This window comes from Oncorhynchus nerka, linkage group LG6 (genome assembly GCF_034236695.1).
Source record: "Oncorhynchus nerka isolate Pitt River linkage group LG6, Oner_Uvic_2.0, whole genome shotgun sequence".
NCBI lineage: Eukaryota > Metazoa > Chordata > Actinopteri > Salmoniformes > Salmonidae > Oncorhynchus > Oncorhynchus nerka.
Genome location: NC_088401.1, coordinates 63665382 through 63688282, shown reverse-complemented (window position 1 = coordinate 63688282; position 22901 = coordinate 63665382). Strand labels below are relative to the sequence as shown.

The 22901-nt window shown below is 41.6% G+C and overlaps 1 protein-coding gene across 1 annotated transcript; it reads left to right on the top strand.

The window, feature by feature from the left end:
• The first annotated feature begins 2222 nt into the window (after window positions 1-2222).
• Window positions 2223-22641, top strand: LOC115130830 (annexin A5-like). The gene is made up of 13 exons (XM_029662334.2): window positions 2223-2318; window positions 2556-2600; window positions 6285-6372; window positions 8748-8842; window positions 10062-10175; window positions 14316-14406; window positions 18986-19065; window positions 19391-19441; window positions 19956-20049; window positions 20160-20255; window positions 20494-20552; window positions 20692-20814; window positions 22122-22641. Exons 2-13 carry the CDS (start codon window positions 2598-2600, stop codon window positions 22179-22181), a joined length of 954 nt encoding a protein of 317 aa, XP_029518194.1. The 5' UTR covers window positions 2223-2318; window positions 2556-2597; the 3' UTR covers window positions 22182-22641.
• Window positions 22642-22901: the final 260 nt, after the last annotated feature.

Here is a 22901-nt window from a genome sequence, read left to right as displayed (position 1 = left end):
CAGGCAACTCTACAATTCACTTGAAAAAGCAAGGCACGCTAGGAATATTCAAATGAGACTTTACACCATACAGTGTTAAAACAACGCCCAAAAACGAGTTACTGTAAAAGTACTGGTGTTCATTTCCTAACACTGAGAAGGTGTAACAGCATCAGCACCAATGACTGTATATTAATGGACAAAGCCATCGATCTCTTGACACCATTCATTCCTATGTTAAGACTCAATGGTGCATTTGAAGCCAAGGAAGTTGGTTAAGATGGTGTCTGATGAAGACATATCGTACGCAGTTTGAGCTACTCCAGGAAGTGATGTTGCAGGCTACTGTAGCTCAGTACTGCCCCCACTCATTGAGTATCTCAAATTGAAGGCTGACCGGGGTACATTAGCAACAAAATTATCCTTATAACTTATTCTGTGTGCAATTTAAAAATATTTGGTTCAAGGACATAAAACTGGTGTAATAGAAGCAATGATCGTCTTCGAAAAATGTGTTTATTTACACGAAGATTGCCATTTTCCCATTCACTATAATGGGGATCCTGTTTTCTGAACATAATGCCTGCAGTACTAAGGTCAGCCTTGGACTTCATGGCTTCAATGAGAGGGTGCAGTCGTTCTCCCCTGGTCCGCACTAAGCACAGTATTCATTTAGTACTGAAAAGTGTAGACCTGGATAGACACTGGAACAGTGTTAAATTGATTCAAGTGTTTACTTTGAGTAAAAACATATTTCATCTTTTATGTGCTGTTTTGATTATCTTTTATCCATCTAAAGTTAATGGACTAATTGTTATTGGATACCAGTTTGTTTTATAAACAATTGTCATTAAATATTTTGTCTTTCTTTAATGAAAATGTTGAAGATCCATGTTGAGTCTACAACACCCTTGTTGCGACCATATTGTTGATATACCGTGGCATATTTTGCATAAATGTACATGTAAACAATGTTATTTCTGAGATTTTATATTTGACTCAGTTTTGGTTGTTTGTAAATACTACAGTATATTAAAGATATTCTGATTGTTGAATGATTGTCAGATATCAATTCTCTGAATGATTGTTACATTGCCACATATCAATTCTCCTGCTTTCATCAGTTACAAAGAAGTCTGTTGGTAAAGGAATAAAATTAGCTGATGAAGGCATACCAGAACACGTTAGTTTTATTAATGAATACTTTATTTTAAAATGTTTTACCCCCCATTTCGTGATTACGATCTTGTCTCATGTCTGCAACTCCCCAAAGGGCTCGAGAGAGAGAGGCTGTAGTGACGCCGCAACACTGCGATGCACTGCCTTAGACCGCTGCGCCACTCGGGAGGCAGAATACTTACTTTTTTAACACACTTCTGTTTTCCTGAACCATGAATTTGGCCTGACTGTCATTATCTCAATAAACACAGTGAATAATTACACATCCAATGCAAGTACCCAGATATTTCTACAGTATCTCAAACACAAGCAGAGAAAACACAGGGAAAAGCTGAGGGAAATGATTTTCCATTAACATTGACTTATTTAACATTCCTCCAACTCTGAAATATAAACATACTGTAGATAACTCATGTTATCTACATACTGTAGATAACCCATGTTTGCTCAGTCAAGTACATACCGACATGTCACTTTAAAATCCTAGAAAATATTTTGAGGTGTGCAGCTCTTGATTTAGCTTAGAGTTTGCACTTTTGGGACTATTCTATATGTGCATTGTTGTATTGCTACTCTATTGTACCGGGAAAACTAAATGACAAAGTATTTGATGTGTATCAGACCCAGGTCTGGTGAGGTGGTTGAGAAGTGGTTTAGTCCTTGTGAGGTACTGTAAATGCAGTCTCAATCCACCTGATAGGTTCTTCCAGTAAATGGAACTTAAGGTTGGAATGGGATTGTTGGGACGTGGGTGAAATAAAGTCTCTGATGTCTGAAACCCCCAATTATAGCCTATTTAGGGAAATTCTCGGCTGAAATTCAAACGGGTGGTAAACGATCTCTATTGGATCCCTCATTGTCACAACAGTCTCTCTTTCTGTCTCTCTTGTCCGTGTGTTAGTGTTGTAATGTAGCATCCGTATGCTACGTTGTAAAAACACCAGAATGCATTAGGTCATGATCCCCCATTTGGTTGACTGCTGCTGAAATAGGACACTTTATTTGGACAGCCGTGTAGTACAATTAGGCCATCCCCACACACTACACTGCTGTTGTTGAGGGGTGGGGTAGAGAAGTGTCAATGCCCATAACATCTTCATAGCCCACGGTATCTTTACAGCACTGGCCATTCTTAGAGGTCAGAAAACAAGACATCTTTGGTAAGATACCTTTTAGTTTTTTTCTATTCATATTGCAATGTTTTTGTGAATTGTGAACAAGACAGAAAATCATTAGTATATTTCATATAAAAAAAAATGTATTTGATATCCTATGCTCAATTAATTTTACTTATGAATTACCATGTTTTTCTACAAAATTTGAAGAACATCTGTAGGTGGACATTTGTGTCCATGATGATTTAACAACCTGTTATGCTTACACAATTGCTTTTTCAGATTTGACCAATTCTACTTAGTCTCATCAACGAGTTATATCTCATGGTAAGTGTTTTTGTTTGCTTACTGTTGTGTTAGTTCAAAGTATTGCAAATACATCAGTAAAATGGACCACACAAGTTCAGGTTGACTTGGGATCATTGTCCAAGTCAGGGTTGGCCAGGGTTCTTCAGTAGCTACCTAATGTACCAATGGCCACTTTTGGCCAGCGTTCTTCATTAGCTACATAATTGGCCAGGTTTCTCCAGTAGCTACACAATGTATAGATCAGTGGAGGCTGCTGAGGGGAGGACGGCTCATAATAATAACTGGAACGGAGCAAATAGAATGGCATCAAACCATGTGTTTAATGTATTTGATACCATTACCACGAGCCAGTCCTCCACAATTGAGGAACACCAACCTCTTGTGGTAACGATGGCTACTTTTGGCCAGGGTTCTCCAGTAGCTAGATAATGTACTGATGGCCACTTTTGGACAGGGTTCCTCAGTAGCTACATGTAGGCCACTTTTGGACAGGATTCTTCAGTAGCTAGCTACGTAATGTACTGGCCAGGGTTCTTCAGTAGCTTGCTACATAATGTACTGGCCAGGGTTCTCCAGTAGCTAGCTACATAATGTACTGGCCAGGGTTCTTCAGTAGCTACATGAAGGCCACTTTTGGACAGGGTTCTTCAGTAGCTAGCTACGTGATGTACTGGCCAGGGTTCTTCAGTAGCTTGCTACATAATGTACTGGCCAGGGTTCTCCAGTAGCTAGCTACATAATGTACTGGCCAGGGTTCTTCAGTAGCTACATGAAGGCCACTTTTGGACAGGGTTCTTCAGTAGCTAGCTACGTAATGTACTGGCCAGGGTTCTTCAGTAGCTAGTGACAGTACTGGCAAGGGGTCTTCAGTAGCTCTTCAGTAGCTAGCTACATCATGTACTGGCCAGGGTTCTTCAGTAGCTAGTGACAGTACTGGCAAGGGGTCTTCAGTAGCTCTTCAGTAGCTAGCTACATAATGTACTGGCAAGGGGTCTTCAGTAGCTCTTCAGTAGCTAGCTACATAATGTACTGGCAAGGGGTCTTCAGTAGCTCTTCAGTAGCTAGCTACATAATGTACTGGCAAGGGGTCTTCAGTAGCTCTTCAGTAGCTAGCTACATAATGTACTGGCCAGGGTTCTTCATTAAAAGTGCAATATGACAGCAAACAGCTTCCCTGCTGTGGCATCAAGTATTAACTTGTTCATCCATTTCACTTCTTTGATTTGATTATAGAGGTCTTATTCAGCTCGTTATGAATATTTCTAACTATTTGATTAGATGATTAAAAAGACAGAGGTCCACTTACATATAATAGTGGTTAATTTGCATAGTGTTGTAATACCATAAGCATGGTAACATGGATAGGGTGGGTCTAACCCCACCCACCTAGAACAGGGTTTCATCGGGGGAGACCTAACTTGAAAACCCCTAAGTAGTCAGGTAGACTATGTTAACTGATGGGGCTCTAGCTCAGAATATTAATGTCCACCCTCAGTCCAATCCCTATACATAAATGTAAAAGGACTCCAAACACTGTGTCGGAAACTTGAAATAAATCAGACAGACAGACATGGTCTCTTTTGGTTGGTGTGACTCGTAATGGGTTTCAGCCGTGGAGTAAATACAGTCAAATGCAATCAATCAAGCAGTGGATTGTCCCATAGGCCTATTTGCATTGGTTGATTACTGTTTGTGCAGATTGCCTATCAAGTCAGAAGACAGTTGACACTGGTAGTAGAGTGGAGTAGCCATCACCTCTTAATCAAGGAACAGGAGGGGTCAGCTGTAAATACAAATAGCAGATGCATTGAGTTATACATGAATCACTGATTCTTTGTATTATTACTTGAATGAAGTTAAGGGAGATCTTTTTTTTAATACTTAGGACAGTAGTCAGTCAACGTGTCTCTTCTTCTGGCAATTCTACAAATGTAATTTAATTCATCCTTTCTCAAACCTTTGAGGTCATTATGACCCATGTGAACTTGAGTGTAGATGCATAGATGCAGTAAAGAGGTCACTAGAATGCAGACCGTGGGGAATAGAAGAAGGATGCAGGATTGGTGCACATTCAACAAATCTGATCTAACAAAGTGGATATTCGTCAAATCCGTCATGATTGATGTATTATAACAGGCCCAGTGTGGTTACTAAAGTCCGATTTGGATACATATGGCTCATAACATTTAAAAGTAGTCCCTTTTCAGGTTTAGAAGAAGTGACTTCTAAATGCTAACTCCCATTCATATAAGATGGTAGCATAGAGAAATCGGTGGTGGTAGTAAAAGTCGTTTTTAACTGTAATGCAGTTGATTGGTGATGAGGAAATTAACATGTATTGATTGACATCCATACAAGCATTACACTCCAATTTTTTACCTCAACATAGTGTGAAATACACAAATAAACTATAGCCTAAATCTAGGCTAATGTTGCTGGGAGGCAATGAGGATATTCGGGATCTTTCCCCCACGGAATCTTTCCCTCACGTGTTTCCATAGCATTTCCATTGTTTTGGTCGAGTTCCATTGACCTCTTTATCTATGGGACATTGTCTTAGATAATAATCAAATGAAGATTGTCTTCCCATTAGCTTTCATTTCTTCAAAATAATATGAATCCATCATCCTCCTCAAATTTGAAGTCACCAACTGCCACTAAAGTAGTCTTCACCCCCCTCTATCTATTCACCCACGGACTTGTAAATCCAGTTTCTCCCTTATATCAACATCTTTAATGATTAAACATAGTAGAAGAATTGAACACCTTGTGTGCTAATAGCCTTTCATTTGACCTGTAATGCTACAGCAAAGGACAATTGTTAACATTTGCTAACTAGCAGCATTCTCAAAATGTTTTCTTTAACTAGGCAAGTCTGTTAAGAACAAATGATTATTTATAATGATGGCCTACTCCGGCCAAACCCTAACTCGGACGATGCTGGGCCAATTGTACACCACCCTATGGGACTCCCAATCACGACAGGTTGTGATGCAAGCTGGAATCGAACCAGGGTCTATGTAGCAGAATTGAACGTTCAGTTGATTCAAATGGCGTGTTTTTTTCGATCAGCACATACCAGTATACTCTTGGTACTTAGACAAAGGAATGCACAACAAAGCAAATTGTGGGGACAGAGCTTTGCTGAAGAGAGGGGAAGATCATTTTCTCAAATCTCACACCTGTGCTGACATCCGACTGAGTCAGAGGTTGAAAGAGATGTTATATTGCTTTTCTCCTCAAATTATATTTTCCTCAGAGATGAAACCAAGGAGAATTTAGAGAACTATGACTCGCCATGACACAGGCTAGTGCTATCAAAGTGAGTGTGTATGTGTTTACTTCTGCGATAGCATTGATTGCTAACATGTATGAACACAGACTACATTACAGTAGCCTAACCATCTGGAAGGGACTGATTAGAGAGTGTCTATGAAGAACTTCTCATCTTGAGAAGAACCTTCTGAAAAAGTTTCAGTTTCACAGAAGAGGATAGCATGGAGACAGAGCTGCACAACATCCCAATAGAATCGCCCTTCTGATGCCAAGATTTCACCTCTGCAACCAAACTTGCTAGCTAGATTATAATTTGATTTTGCAAAACATTTTCTCCCATGTCTGTCCCATAATGACACATTTTTAGGAAATGCAGGCAATCTATTCTGTTCCCACTGTCCATCATTTGTTATTAATTTCCCACAGGCTTCCTACAGAGGCAGTGTGAAAGACTTTGTCAACTGCAATGCCAAGCAGGATGCTGAGCTCTTACACAAGGCCATGAAAGGCATAGGTAAGTTAGATGCACTTAAAGTTATAAATATAAAAATACAGCATAAGCCTAAAAAGCAGACACCTTTTAAAGCCTTTTACAGTACAGTGAGAGTAAACATATTAGTATGTGGCCCCAAAGGCAATTGAACTCATAAACATGGGGTTTCTATCTCCACGCTCCTTCCAACTGAGACACAGATACAAACTCTACCAGAGAAACTGCAGTGGAATATGTATTTATACTGTAAACATTTTTGTATTAAGCTGTATTTACAGAGTATTTATTCCTTAATTACTCATTTTTTGCTTAGAAAAATGTAATTAGCTGTGCAAAGTGTCAGGCTCCTACTATAATGACCTGTACTTAAATATATTGTACAATACTTTATTTTCCCCTACAATTCCCCAGGCATAATGCCACTGTAATGGTATGTTTTTATGGAACTTCTTACTCTCCCTTTCAACTTTGTTTCCCTCTCAAATGACCTGGAATTCATCACAGCAGTACATATAGATATATTGTAGGATCTTAATTTGAGCCAGTTTGCTACAGCAGGTTAATAATCCTGCAGCAACAGGAAATGTGAATTATTATGTGGATTATAATTAATGGCCCTTTTTTTAGGGGTCAATACATTTTTATTTAGTGCAAATCAAGTCTGGAAATTAGACTTTAGAACATAAAATTTAAAAAAATACACTACATGTTTTAATATTCTGCCTTGCAGGACAAATCTCAACAAAATAGTAATCAAATTAAGATCTTACATCTGTAATGACCACCATAACGACAATTTCCTCCATATGTCATTGGTTTAAACCAATTGTCCCAGTGTTGTGATTCATTCGATAGCCTTGAACCCAAAAGACACAATGTTGTACAGAGGAAGTAAACGGGAAGATGATCGTAAAATGGAGGCATATCTGTGAATTATAGCTTGACTTATAGTTGGAGCTCAAAATCAATCTGAACTCTGATCTTTTAACCAGATAACATTATAAGCGGTGACTTGCTTTATGGCATAATTAAGTCTGGATAACAAATCTATTTCAACGTTGCCCAGGAAATGCCGTGAATTGTCTCAGCCCTGATATTATTTTGCTGTATCCCAGAGGTATTGATGCCTTTTAAAAGTATTGGTATTGATTGTTTGTGTGTTGGTCCATTTGTCTCATAATTTCCCTGGTGAGAATAGGTCTATATGTTGATCTAGTGCTTATTAAAGGGACGGTTCATCCTCCAGATGAAATTACATGGTGCTAATCTAATTGAGGCCTGTAGATTTCCTTGAATACATATAGCGTGGTCCAGGCCAACATAGTTTGTCCATATTTGTTGTTGCCTTTCAAACCACAATGACCAAACAATCTTTATGGAATATAGACTCAGCTCAACATAGGGCATGGAAATCACTGATAAATGTAGATTTTGGGGTGAATCATCCCTTTATTGTTGTAAACACAAACTGAATTTCTTTACTTGGTTCACTACACCATTATAAATAAACAATGTGGTAACTAACTAGTTATTCCAAACTGGTAGGGGTGGCTTTGTTTTAACGAGTTCTGCAATTCATGATCAAGACATGTTCTCAACCTATTCAGTCTGTCTACAAACAGGCTCTCAAAGTGCTTGATAGGAAGCCCAATAGCCATCATCATTGTCACATCCTTATAAAGCATGAGCTCTTGAGTTGGGAAAATCTTGTGCAATACACCGACGCATGTCTTGTATTTAAGATCCTTAATGGCCTGGCTCCCCCTCCACTCAATATTTTTGTTAAACAGAAAACCCAGACATATGGCAGCAGATCCACAAGGTCTGCCATGAGAGGTGACTGTATAGTTCCCCTAAGGAAAAGCACCTTTAGTAAATCTGCATTCTCTGTGAGAGCTTCCCATGTCTGGAATACACTGCCATCAGACACACATAACTGCACCACATATCACACTTTCACAAAATGCTTGAAGACATGGCTAAAGGTCAATCAGATTTGTGAACATGGTCCCTAGCTGTGTGTTGCCGCTTTCCATGTTGTCTGTTGTCTGTAGCTTGTGAGGTGTGGAAACACTTTGTTGCTTTTATGAATTTTGTCTTGCTGCTTTTTGTTCTGTCTGTATGCTACGTCTTGCTTGTCCTATGTTGCTCTGTCTGTATGCTATGTCTTCTTGTCCTATGTTGCTATGTCTTGCTTGTTCTATGTTGCTATTGTCTATATTGTAATTGTTTTTAATAACCTGCCCAGGGACTGCGGTTGAAAATTAGCCGGCTGGCTAAAACCGGCACTTTTACTGAAACGTTGATTAATGTGCACTGTCCCTGTAAAAATAAAAAATAAACTCAAACCACTGATTTAAGATGAATTACTGTAAGTTTGTCATCATGTTTGACAGGCACTTATGAGGACACCATTCTCATGCTCTTGGCATCGCGCAGCAACAATCAACGGCAGGAAATTAAGGTGGAGTACAAGAAGGCCCACGGAAAGGTGAGACAGGAAGCTTACAGGTCTGATTGAAGCCTACAGGTCATGTCACCAACCCCATCACTCATCAGCCAAAACAAGGGTCACCTAAGGGAAAACAGTATGCCATTTTTTCTACTGTTACTGAATAAGAGTAGAGCATATGCACGCCCAATTGCCTTGTGCAGGGTATCCAAGTATGAATTTGAATAAGAAGAATCCATCCACATACTGCCAAAATGCTTTACTGTTATTCTCAGATATGGGGTTTATTCGTAGGGGCAGATTGGCATGACGGTATTGCCATTGCGCAGATGTCACGTAGCTAGCAGCCCTGGGACTGGGAGAGGTTTGTGACTTATCCGTAATGAACAGCATCTGTCCAATACCTACAGTATAGGCCCTCATGAGAGTTCTGAAATATTATCCACCCACACATGCCATAAGTTGCTTTACCTGCAACCCACCTACCTACCCAACCACAATCTCTCCATCCACACATATCCCTCCTCCCCCTCTTTCTCCTTGTCAGTCTCACTTTCAAATGGTTCTTTATTCATCCACCCCTCTCTCTCGCACTCTCTTTCTCTGGCCTCTTCCTGTTCAGATCGGCACTTCAAAAATACCCAAATCTTTGATAAATGGCCGATAATAATCCATTCCGTTCTGTACACTTCTGTGAGTAATGTGTTGAATTGTCTGGTGGCTTAGCATAAGAGAAAAGCCAACAATAAATGTAGTTATCAGGGTGTCTGATAACTCTCGCTCTCTCTCCAGTATACTGTTTGTATTAGGAACGACTCAACTCATGTTTTTTATTGTCAATACTAATAAATTGAACTCTCACTCATAAACCAAGGGTTTTACACTTCTATGTGCACGCTATCAAAACACCCGTTAATCATTCAAATGCATTGATTGAGGTAAGGATTTCTGCTCTGTTATTCTTTGTGTTTTCATTTTACTTCAAACAAACACTTCTTCCATTGTCAAAGTTTTTAATATATAATAATTTTTTATAAATTGATTGAGGTAAGGAATTCAGCTTAAATATTTTTTGGTTTGTTTTTTTTAAAGGTCCAAATCAAACACTTATTCAATTTTTCAAAGTTAAAGAATTATAGACTATTATATCCTCAGGATCTTGTGAATAATTCAAATGTATTAATTGAGTAAGAGATTTTGGCTCTATTTGTCTAAAGCAAGCACTTCTTCCATTGTCTAAGTCTTTATTTTTCCACAGGATCTTGTGAGTGCTTTAAAGTCGGAGCTGGGAGGCTTGTTCGAGACGCTCGTTGTGGCGTTGATGACGCCTCCCATTTCCTATGACGCCTCTCAACTCCATAAAGCACTCAAGGTAAAGTACAGCAATGTATAGTCTATGTTTGGTTATGGCTCCAATAATAAGCCATGTATTGTGCAGCCAAACGTGAGTCTACATAGAATGAAGGTAAAGTACAGTTTAAGGTATGTAGAATTAGGAATTGTATGGTATTTTTACCATCAGGTACAGTATGTGCAGGATATTGGTCATGTGTCTAGATTATTTCAGGTGAACATTAACATGCTCCATCAGTTAATGGTCTTAAACCTAGCTGTCCTGAAATATGTTCCTCTTTCCCTGCAGAAAGCCAGTCCATTATAGGCTACACTAATGAAGTGTAATATGTGTGGCCATGTTTTTCATCTTCCATGTAGCCCTGTTAGGTTTGTCCAAGACTGATTGAGTACTATGGTACTGCTAGGCTTTGGCAGGGTCAGGGGTTAAAGGAAAACTCCACCCCAAAACAATATTTTGGTATTTCTTTCATTAGTCCATTGTTGATATAGTCCCAAAATGTTTTGCATATCAGTGGTCAAGTTTTCAAGATATATAACATTCAAATCCAGAAATAAAGCTGATATGATGCATTTTACATTAAAAAAAAGTTATATCTGTATATCTTGACAACTTGCTGACATGCAAAACATTTTGGGACTATATCAACAATGCTCTAATGAAACACTTCAGAGGCATTTAAACACACACACCCTAATGCAGCTACTTCAGAGGCATTTAAACACACACCCTAATGCAGCTACTTCAGAGGCATTTAAACACACACACCCTAATGCAGCTACTTCAGAGGCATTTAAACACACACACCCTAATGCAGCTACTTGAGAGGCAATTAAACACACACACCCTAATGCAGCTACTTCAGAGGCATTTAAACACACACACCCTAATGCAGCTACTTCAGAGGCATTTAAACACACACACCCTAATGCAGCTACTTCAGAGGCATTTAAACACACACACCCCAATGCAGCTACTTGAGAGGTATTTAAACACACACACCCTAATGCAGCTACTTCAGAGGCATTTAAACACACACACCCTAATGCAGCTACTTCAGAGGCATTTAAACACACACACCCTAATGCAGCTACTTCAGAGGCATTTAAACACACACACCCTAATGCAGCTACTTCAGAGGCATTTAAACACACACACCCTAATGCAGCTACTTCAGAGGCATTTAAACACACACACCCTAATGCAGCTACTTCAGAGGCATTTAAACACACACACCCTAATGCAGCTACTTCAGAGGCATTTAAACACACACACCCTAATGCAGCTACTTCAGAGGCATTTAAACACACACACCCTAATGCAGCTACTTGAGAGGCAATTAAACACACACACTTACTTGTTCCATCAATATTGTCCAAGTTGGTTTGTGTGACATTGGCTTTACACATGTCAGGTCTGTATATTACATGAATATTTATATCCATACGTTGCACACATATAATTGCCCATAAAACAAGCCCTAGAGGTACACTCTGGGGCTTGTTATTATGGGCAATATGTGACATGGTGAGGTTGGACCCAGGTGCAGAGAAGAGACCAGATGAGGAATCAGCGGTTAAGGATAAACATAACACTTTACTGAGAAACAGTAACGGACGGATCACAGTAATACTGGGAAAACAACAAACACTAAGTCTCGAAAACTCACTCTGGAGACAAATGCACATGGCACATAATTCAAGCTTCAGCAAAGGACAACAGAAAACACATCTATTTTAACAGGGAAATCATAATGAGTAAATAGGACACACCATGAGTGTCGTTAATATCTCTAGGACGGTCTCTGCCGCCCTCTGGTGATAGGTGGAATCATGACAGTACCCCCCCTTCTAGGAGCGGCCCCAGCCGCGGAGCCAGGGCGACCACCATGTAGTTGGTTCAAGTCCCGAACAGGTACCGGATCCAGGATGTCCCGGGCAGGCACCCATGCCCGTTCCTTGGGCTGTAGCCCTCCCAGTCCACCAGGTACTGCAGGGTGCAGTCCAGTGGACGAGTTTAGCACTGTGTTGTGAGCATACTCTGCCCAGGCGAGAAACTTGCTCCAGTTGCTAGCCTTGGTGGACGAAACAGCTCCTGGTTGGCCCTCTCCATTTGCCCATTTGACTGTGGGTGGAACCTCGAGGAGAGATTCACCGACACCCCCAACAGGGAGCAAAAGGCTTTCCAATACTGTGCAACGAACTGGGCACACAATCCGAGACAATGTCCTGGGGAAGTCTGTGTAGTCGAAAGACGTGTAATCATGAGATCAGCTGTCTCCTTCTGGCAACTTGGGTAGACAATGAAATGGGCTGCCTTGGAGAACCGATCATGACCACCAGGATAGTGGTAAGCCCTTGGGATGGAGGTAACCCTGTGATAAAGTCGACGGACAGGTGGGATCAGGTCCGACTGTGTATGGGCAGAGGTTGCAGCAGCCCAGCAGGTCGCTGTCGTGAGGACTTGCATTGGGCACAGGTGGAACAGGCCGCAACAAAGGATCTCACATCCTCAATCGTGTTGAGCCACCAGAATTTCTGCCTCAGGAACTCTAGTGTCCGATTAACCCCTGGATGCCCAGTTAATTTAGAGGAGTGTCCCCATTGTAGCGCTTGAGAACGGGCTGATCACGGAACATAAAGTTTGTTGGTGGGACCCCACCACGGACATTTTTGACCGGGAACACCACAGGTGTACAAAAGTTAAATAAAGCACCCAAAATGTAATGAAAATCATCTAAATGTATTTTGTGTGTTCAGATGGCCTCTGTGGACAAAGTCATGGAACCTTATGACAATCAGATTAAATTAACTACATTTTTCAGAGAGAAAACTTGTAAATCGTTCCAATTCGACCGGGACACAGCAGGAGGGTTAACTATTGAATCAACACTAGAAATGTTACACTTAACAATCAACACTAGTTAACACTGGCCAATTTGCTGTGTGCTATGAAAAGGACACATCTGCAGGCTTCCATACGTTTCAAGAACCTTTTAGAATTCTTAAGAACCGTAGATGCCACATCAAGAACCCCACAAGAACTCAAAGGTTCTCTATCGGGAAGAGTTCTCAAAGGAACCTTAAGAGCTGAGGGAGAACCATTTAAGAACCTTTATTTGTTTCAGTGTAGGGCAAAAGCATATATGTGCATGTTAGTGGCTTTCTCACAGCTACATAAGGGCTGTTTTTGTAAGGTCACTATCCTTCTTTGTTCATTCTGGTTACACTGTCCTGCATCAGCTCAGTGTTTCTCACATTAGTGGTGGCTCTGATGGCTCAGTTGATAGGAGCACGGCCCTTGCTACACCAGAAACGTGGATTTGGATCCTGCATGGAGAGTGTGTAGGTGATATGGAATTCACAAAATCTCTCCACTGGTGCTGGGCCAGAAAAGACTGATAGTTTTAAAAACCCACACACTCCTATACATTCACTACCACTCAGAAGTTTGAGGTCACTTTGAAATGTCCTTGTTTTTAAAAGAAAATCACATTTTTTGTCCATTAAAATAACATCAAATTGATCAGAAATACAGTGTAGACATTCTTAAGGTTGTAAATGACTATTATAGCTGGAAACGGCAGATTTTTTAATGGAATATTTACATAAGCATATAGAGGCCCATTATCAGCAACCATCACCCCTGTGTTCCAATGGCATGTTGTGTTAGCTAATCAAAGATTATGATTTTAAAAGGCTAATTGATCATTAGAAAACCCTTTTTGCAATTGTATTAGCACAGCTGAAAACTGTTGTGCTGATTAATGAAGAAATAAAGCTGGCCTTCTTTTGACTAGTTGAGTATCTGAAGCATAAACATTTGTGGGTTCGATTACAGGCTCAAAATGGTCAGAAACAAATAACTTTCTTCTGAAACTCGTCAGATTATTCTTGTTCTCCAGATACACAACTAGTCTAAAGAATGCCAGTTTTACAGGTTCTTTAATCAGTACAATGGTTTTCAGCTTTTTAAAATGAGAAACTTGGATTAGCTAACACAACGTGCCCTTAGAACACAGGAGTGATGGTTGCTGGTAATGGACCTCTGTACCCTGCGTGTAGATATTCCATTTAAAAAAAATTGGCCGTTTCCAGCTACAATAGTCATTTACAACATTAACAACTTGTCTGAGGGTCTCTGATTGTTGTTCCCTAGGGGGTGGGGACGGATGACGACGTGCTGATTGAGATCCTGGCATCTAGGACCTGCGCTCAGATTAAAGACATTGTCAAAGTCTACAAGAAAGGTAAGAGCTTAAATGTGTCATGACACATTCATAACATATCCCACTGGGCAAAAACTGGTTGAATCAACATTGTTTCCATATCATTTCAACAGAAAAATCTACGTTGTGGGTTTTAAAAGTCAAGGGAATTTCGTATTTTTAAACTGGGCGATATTTTTTGTTGATTTCACGTTGAATTTAAATCAAAACTAAACGTTCAACTGAAGTATGTGCCCAGTGGGATTCATTCAACCTCTACAAGAAAGAGCTTAGTTTCCTCATATAAGAGCACAAGGCGAGACCCAGATGCTGACATGGGAGGCAGATGGTTTGAGTCTTTGATATTTATTACATCCAAAAGGGGTAGGCAAGAGAATGGTTGTGGACAGGCAAAAGGTCAAAACCAGTTCAGAGTCCAGGAGGTACAGAGTGGCAGGCGGGGTCAAGGTCAGGGCAGGCAGAATGGTCATGCGGGTACAGAGTCCAGAAAACAGGCAAGGGTCAAAACCGGGAGGACTAGCAAAAGAGAATAGAAAAGGCAGGAGCACGGGGAAAACACACTGGTTGACTTGGAACATACAAGACGAACTGGCACAGAGAGACAGGAAACACAGGGATAAATACACCAGGATTAACAAGCGACACCTGAAGTGGATGGAGACAATAACAAGGACAGGTGAAACTGATCCGGGTGTGACAGTATCCCCCCACCCCCCATCACTGCTTTCACCTTTCCAGGATCCATCTGGACATTACCCTCAGTGATGACATATCCCAGAAAGGGGATTGTAGAGCGGTGGAAGCGGTGGAACACTTCTCGGCTATCTGGAACAATTGGTTCTCCAGGAGGTGCTGAAGGATCTGCCTGACATGAAGAACATGTTCTTGGGCCGACCGGGAAAAAAACAGGATGTCGTCAAGGTAGATGAACACAAAACGGTTGAGCATGTCCCGGATCACATCATTTACCGAAGCCTGGAAGACAGCGGGGGCGTTGGTGAGACCAAACAGCATGACCTGGTACTCATAATGTCCGCTGGCTGTGTTGAAGACTGTTTTCCGCTCATCCCCTTCGCCTATCCGAACCAGGTGGTTGGCATTCCGAAGGTCCAGCTTGGAAAAAATGGTGGCCCCGTGGAGAGGTTGAAAAGAAGAGGAGAGGAGTGGTAGGGGGTACCAATTTCTAACCGTAATGTCATTCATGCCCCGGTAGTCAATGCACCAAGAAAGACCCTGCGCCGGCAGGAGATGCAGACGGACGGACGGCCCCAGTAGCCAGAGACTCCTCTATGTACTCCTCCATAGCCTTGGTCTCTGGCCCAGATAGAGAACATAGCCGACCTGCATTTATTGTAGCTGGGGATTTTAACAAAGCTAATTTGAGAACAAGGCTACCTAAATTCTATCAGCATACCGTTTGTAGTACACGAGCGAGTAATACTCTCAACCATTGCTACTCTAACGTCCGCAATGGATACAAGGCCCTCCCTCGCCCTCCTTTTGGAAAATCTGACCGTGACTCCATCTTGTTGCTCCCCTTCTATAGGCAGAAACTAAAACAGGAAGTGCCCGTGCTTAGGTCTATCCAACACTGGTCTGACCAATCAGATTCCACGCTTCACAATTGCTTCGATTACGTGGACTGGGATATGTTCCGGGTAGCCTCAGACAATAACCATTGACGTATACGCTGACTCGGTGAGCGAGTTTATAAAGAAGAGTATAGGATATGTTGTACCCACTGTGACAATTAAAACCTCTCCAAACCAGGAAACCGTGGATTGATGCCAGCATGCGCGCAAAACTGAATGCACGTACCACCGCATTTAATCATGGCAAGGCGACTGGAAACATGGCTGAATATAAACAGTGTAGTTATTCTCTCCGTAAGGCAAACAAGCAAAGTGTCAGTATAGAGTCAAAGTGGAGTCGCAATACAAAGGCTCAAACATGAGACGTATGTGGCAGGGTCTACAAACAATCCCGGATTACAAAAAGAAAACCAGCCCCGTCGCGGACATCGACGTCTTGCTTCCAGACAAATTAAACAAGTTCTTTGCACTCTTTGAGGACAATACAGTGCCACTGACGCGGCCCGCTACCAAAGACTGCGGGCTCTCCTTCTCCATGGCCGACGTGAGTAAAACATTTAAACGTGTTAACGCTCGCAAGGCTGCCTGCCCATGCGGCATTCCTAGCCGCGTCCCCAGAACATGCGCAGACCAGCTGGCTGGTGTGATTATGGACATATTTAATCAATCCCTATCCCAGACTGCTGTCCCCGCATGCTTCAAGACGCTTCAACCATTGTTCCTGTTCCCAAGAAAGCTAAGGTAACTGAACTAAATGACTATCGTCCTGTAACACTCACTGTCATCATGAAGTGCTTTGAGAGACGAGTCAATGATCATATCACATTCACCCTACCTGTCACCCTAAACCCACTTCAATTTGCTTACCGCTGATGCAATCGCCATCACACTGCACACCGCCCTATCCCATCAGCTCAACATTCAACACCATAGTACCCTCCAAACTCATCATTAAGCTTGGGACCCGACCCCGCCCTGTGCAACTGGGTCCTGGACTTCCTGACTGGCCGCCCCCAAGTGGTGAAGGTAGGATTCAACACCCCACAAGGGTGCGTTCTCAGCCCCCTCCTGTACTCCCTGTTCACCCACAACTGCGTGGCCATGCACGCATCCAATTCAATCATTACGCTTGCAGACTACACTACAGTGGTAGGCTTGATTACCAACAACGATGAGACAGCCTACAGGGAGGAAGTGAGGGCCCTCTGAGTGTGGTGTCAGGAAAATAACCTCTCATTCAATGTCAGCAAAACAAAAGAGATGATTGTGGACTTCTGGAAACAGCAATGGGAGCACCCCACTATCCACATCGACAGGACAGCAGTGGAGAAGGTGGAAAGTTCCTCGGTGTACATATCACAGACAGAAATGGTCCACGCAGACAGACAGTGTGGTGAAGAAGGCGCAACAGCGCCTCTTCAACCTCAGGATGCTGAAAAAATGTGGCTTGTCACTGAAAACTTTCACTAACTTTTACAGGTGCACAATTGAGAGAATCCTGTTGGGCTGTTTCCCCGCTTGTTACGGCAACTACACCACCCACAACCGCAAGACTGTCCAGAGGGTGGTGTGGTCTGCACAACACATCACCAGCAGCAAACTACCTGCCCTCCAGGACACCTACAACACCCGGTGTCACAGGAAGGCAAAAAAGATCAAGGACAATAAACACCTGAGCCATTGCCTGTTCACCCCGCTTCCATTCTGAAGGGGAGGTCAGTACAGGTGCATCAAAGCTGGGACAGAGAGATTGTAAAACAGCGTCTATCTTAAGGCCATGAGATTGTTAAACAGCCACCACTAACACAGAGAGGCAACTGCCTACCTACAGACTTGATATCATTGGCCACTTTAATAAATGGAACACTAGTCACTTTAATAATGCCACTTTAAGAATGTGTACATATCTCACATTACTCATCTCATATGTATATACTGTATACTGTATCCTTCACTATATATTCTTTACTATCTATTGCATCTTAGCCACTCTGTCACTGCTCATCCATATATTTTATACTTATATATTCTCATCCCATTCCTTTACGAGATTGTGTGTATTAGGTTTTGTTGTGGAATTGTTAGATAATAGGTTTTGTTGTGGAATTGTTAGATATTACCTGTTAGACACTGTCGGATCTAGAAGCATAAGCATTTCGCTACACTCGCAATGGCATCTGCTAACCATGTGTATGTGACCAATAAAATGTGATTTTGATTTGAATGCAATATGGCCACTGGTTCCACATATTGTGGAACCTTGTTTTGAATCTGAATGTCTGTTTGTTGCACTCATTCGTATTCTAGATGTTTCTCTCGCTGGGCTATGAGAGCAGTCTGATACCTTGCTTCAAACCAATAGTATTGAAGGATGAAGGAAAGTTATATGGCCTTGGTCTAGGATAGACAGGATTACCATACATTGTTGACCACCAATGTAACCCAATGGTAGTTCTGTGCTCACCCCTGACTAGTTTCATACATTTGTTCACTCTGAACTATGCCTCTTAATTTAGAGCTGTACAGTCAAGCATTCTTCCCGCAGGGCATCCCGTCAAAATGTGTTCACCTCATTGCAGATCAACCCCTAGAACTTAAAATAAACACTATATCAACTGCATCAAGTACCCAGTCTATTTTCAAGAGTACGTTCCTAGTCCTGCATCTTCAGCCAATAGACACAGCAACGGTCTAGCACAACAGCTTGGTCCCAGATCTGTTTGTGCTGCCTCCTATGGTCATCGTCACGCCATTGTCACAGCACAAACAGATTTGAACCAGGCTAATGGCACAATAGGCTAAGGATTAGAGCCACCCTGGCCATCTGAGATGGACACCGGAGAAGGTGGATCCATCCGTTACCCTGCTAATCAAATCTCCCTGGCGGAGACCTTCAGCTAAACAGAGCACGTCCAACCTGGGTCGATTGCTGCCATTAGCAACCATTGTCAGATATAAGTGTAAACAATTTTCTGCCTTTCCCTTCTCCCTCTTCTCGTCTTTCTCAGAGTGCGGTGGGAAGCTGGAGAAAGATATCACCGGTGACACCTCGGGCAACTTCCAAAAGCTTCTAATAATGCTTCTGCAGGTAAACGAAGAGAGAAGGAGGGATAAGAGAGATACAGTATTCCCTTTCTGATAATGGGAGTGCTTTGCTGATGTCCTTATAAAGTCATGGGTGGTTCACGAAAGGTAAGGATGGAGTGAGAAGGAATGAGGAGGGAAGGGTACGTACAGTATGAATATCATTGTCCTCTGGGTCTTGGTAACCTAACCTACCAGGTTGCCAGGTTGAGAGGGACTCAGCAAAGATTAGGTCATGAAGGGTAGACATCACTCTTCTCCCATGATGCACTAACCTTTTCCCCTCTGTTCTTTTTTCTTCCCCTTTGCTCCTCTGTTCTTTTGTGTAGAGGAGTAATGATGAAGGGGTGGATGACAACAGGATTGAGAAAGACACAATGGTAACAGAACCCAATGAGTGGGTGGATGATCGCTAAGTGCTACGCTATAGGGCAAGACATAATTACATTTTGTCTTCAGTGCTCAAATGTTAACATGCTCAGGATATGGTTCCAAACCATTTTAGGCCTCTTCAGTGTGCTCAAAATGTTATTAAAAATGGATTTAGTACATTTTCTTCCTGCTCAGGTTGTTTTTTTCATACTTGGTTTGTAGGCTACAGTGAATACACATGCATATATAATACAGGTCCACTGAAGGGTCCCTTCATTGAGCATGGCCTTATATTCAGTGAAACCAGTGACTAAACTAAAATATTTGCATTTCTTCGTAGATCATTGATCAAGCTATGTTATACTGCAACTAGTGAAGGTTGTGTTAAACAGTTGGTAGTATAAGACATTCTGAACACCAAAGACAGGATTTGAGGCAAACACCTGCATACCACAATTGTAATAACATTGCTCAGTGTGCTATAATAAACTGTTATCAGTGGGGTACTTGTGTGTGTTTCAGGAACTGATTGCTGCTGGCAAAGGGAAGGTTGGCACAGACGAAGAGAAATTCATCAACATCCTGGGCAATAGGAGCCATGAACACCTTCGACTAGGTGTGTGTGTGCCATTTCGTTCAATCGTTAAAACAGAATTGCATTCTGCACTTTTATTATAACATCAAATGACATCAAATTCTCATATGTATCTTGTTTTTCATTGCAAGTGTTTGACGCCTACAAGAAGGTGTCTGGCAATGATATTGAGGACAGCATTGAGGGCGCGACTACTGGAAACCTGGAGAACTTAATGCTGGCAGTTGGTAAGACTCTACAATGAGTAACAACAGTACAAGTAACAACAGTAAAGTTTTTTTTTTAAATAGAAAAAAATATACAAAACTAAAATGTAACACAATTAAAGAATGACATTTCTGTATTGCATTTTGACAAGTCAAACCTAAACCACCTGTCAGTCAATACATCTTGTACATATTCCATAAATGCTTTATATTGAAACATGAATTAATCATTTGGGAATGTCATCTTTCCTTTCCATAGTGAAGTGTGCTAAGAGTGTCCCAGCCTACTTTGCAGAGTCCCTCTACAGGTCTATGAGGGTATGGTCTTTGTGTTGTCATCTATCATCCCATAGAGGATTTACCAGAAAGTTTCAATTACCAACGCATGTCTCCAAAAAGGCTTTAAGAGGTTTGGTTTAGGTATTTGTAATTGTGATGTCTATTGTTTCTTTGTTAGCGTGCTGGCACTGATGACCAGACTCTGATGAGAATCATGGTGTCCAGGGGTGAGACAGACATGCTGGACATCAGAGCCTGCTTTAAGAAGATGTATGGGGCCTCTCTTTACACCACCATCCAGGTACAGTGGGCTAGTCTCTCCTCTATCCAGTCTGGTACAATAGGCTAGTCTCCCTTTGAACTATTCAGGCACAATGGTCTAGTCTCTCCCCTAACTGGTTGCATATAGATTAGTTTTCTGGTACAGTGGACTAGTCTCTCCTCTAACCAGGTACAGTGCACTAGTCTCATCTTCACCACCTAACAACTAACCCTAATAATCTACTTCTATACTCAGCTACCACCTATCAAATGACACTAGAGAGTAGTGGAGGCTTCTGAGGGGACTACGCTCATAATAATTGCTGAAGTGGAGTCAATGGAGTGGGATCAACCACATTAAAGACATGGTGTCCATGTGAGCCGTCCTCCCCTCAGCAGCCTCCACTGATAGAGAGTCGTTAGATAGATTTGTGTCGCAGCCAATACACTGGGAAATCACCTGAGTGACAAGTCTATTATTCCAGCTGCTTCAATATTCCAATATTCCTCAATTATTCCAGCTGCTCCCTAAATATTCTAGCAAGTGGACCATTGTGACAAGCTGTTACTCTCCTGAGTCTCCTACTAGGTTTTTAGCTCATCAGTATCTGGATAGGAAGAATAAAATACCTGGTTTCAGCCCTGTTAACATAGGAGATGACGATACCGCACTATAGGTAGAATGATGAGGGCGTACTAGAGACTGGTGTAGTGCCAAATGGATAGGACCAGTACAAACATGCAACCTCCTGTCATGCATCCTTATTTCCAACCCCGCCATCTACAGCATACATCATCCATTACTAACACTGTATTATTCATGACTCAGCATAACATGCTGTCTGACTTGGTAGTAATGAGCAGCCTTCCTCTCTGACTTGGTAGTAATGAGCAGCCTTCCTCTCTGACTTGGAAGTAATGAGCAGCCTTTCTCTCTGACTTGGTAGTAATGAGCAGCCTTTCTCTCTGACTTGGTAGTAATGAGCAGCCTTCCTCTCTGACTTGGTAGTAATGAGCAGCCTTCCTCTCTGACTTGGTAGTAATGAGCAGCCTTCCTCTCTGACTTGCGTCAGGTTGACATTGTGCGGTATGACGGTCCATTTGTACAACTGATGTAGATATTTGTTTACACCGCCATTGTGAAGACACTGCGCAATGGTTTTGTAAACTTTTTTTTTTGCAGACTAACTCTCTGTTGTATCACACAAATATCTGTCAGATGTGTTGTACATCAGCTGTACAACCTGAGTATACAAGACCTATGTAATCCATAGGCTGATTATCTGCTTGGTAGTGCAGACAACACCTTTAATGCCAGTTTGTGTTTATTTGTTGACTTATTCCCAGGAGGACACCACTGGGGACTACGGAAAGGCCCTGCTCTATCTTTGTGGAGGAAATGACTGAGGACTTTTTGGTGATGTGGTCCTGTATGATGATGCGTGATGGCGCCACAATGAGCTACACCTGATACTCTGTCCGTCAATTATAATTCATTAACGTTAGATTTGATCTTCTGTTCGACGATTGGCTTAAGTTACCACTTCATTGTACTGGCTATGTATCTTGATTGTCCACATTCAACACATACTGAACTCAACACTGTGTGCCCTCTTTTCTCCCATATTGTTCAAATATTCCTTTATTTGACTCTTATGGTCATGTGAAGCAAACTATGTTTTGTTTTGGTAAACATGTCTAATTTCAAGGAATAATGTGAGTAATATTGCTATCCATTTGTTTTTGTTATTTTCTTTGTTACCTAAATCAACACGCTATCTTATTCTATCTTGATTAATGCCTTTATGTGTCTGTGAGTTCAAAGTATAAAGTTGCTATTCAATTATTAAAAGGTTCATGTCTACTATTATGTTTCACTCATTAATAACATATGAAGTTGTGAATTGCAATAGGAGTGAGCTGATAAAGGTATCAGTCACCTCTAAGATGAGTAGATCTACATGACATAGTAACTCATGTAATATCTAATAGGCCAAGTTTAGTCTGTAGTTTACAGGTCATCCAATCGAATGGCCGTGGAGTCTTTAGTGATGTTGATATTCTACCACTAGATGGGAGAAACAGCCAAAACAAGCAGGGAGTTCATATCTAGTGGACTTCCCTATT

Excerpts from the sequence above, each read along its gene's own strand:
- LOC115130830 (XM_029662334.2), top strand. Across the intron at positions 8,843-10,061 it reads ACAAGAAGGCCCACGGAAAG|GATCTTGTGAGTGCTTTAAA; the intron begins GTGAGACAGGAA and ends ATTTTTCCACAG. Across the intron at positions 20,050-20,159 it reads CCATGAACACCTTCGACTAG|TGTTTGACGCCTACAAGAAG; the intron begins GTGTGTGTGTGC and ends TTTCATTGCAAG.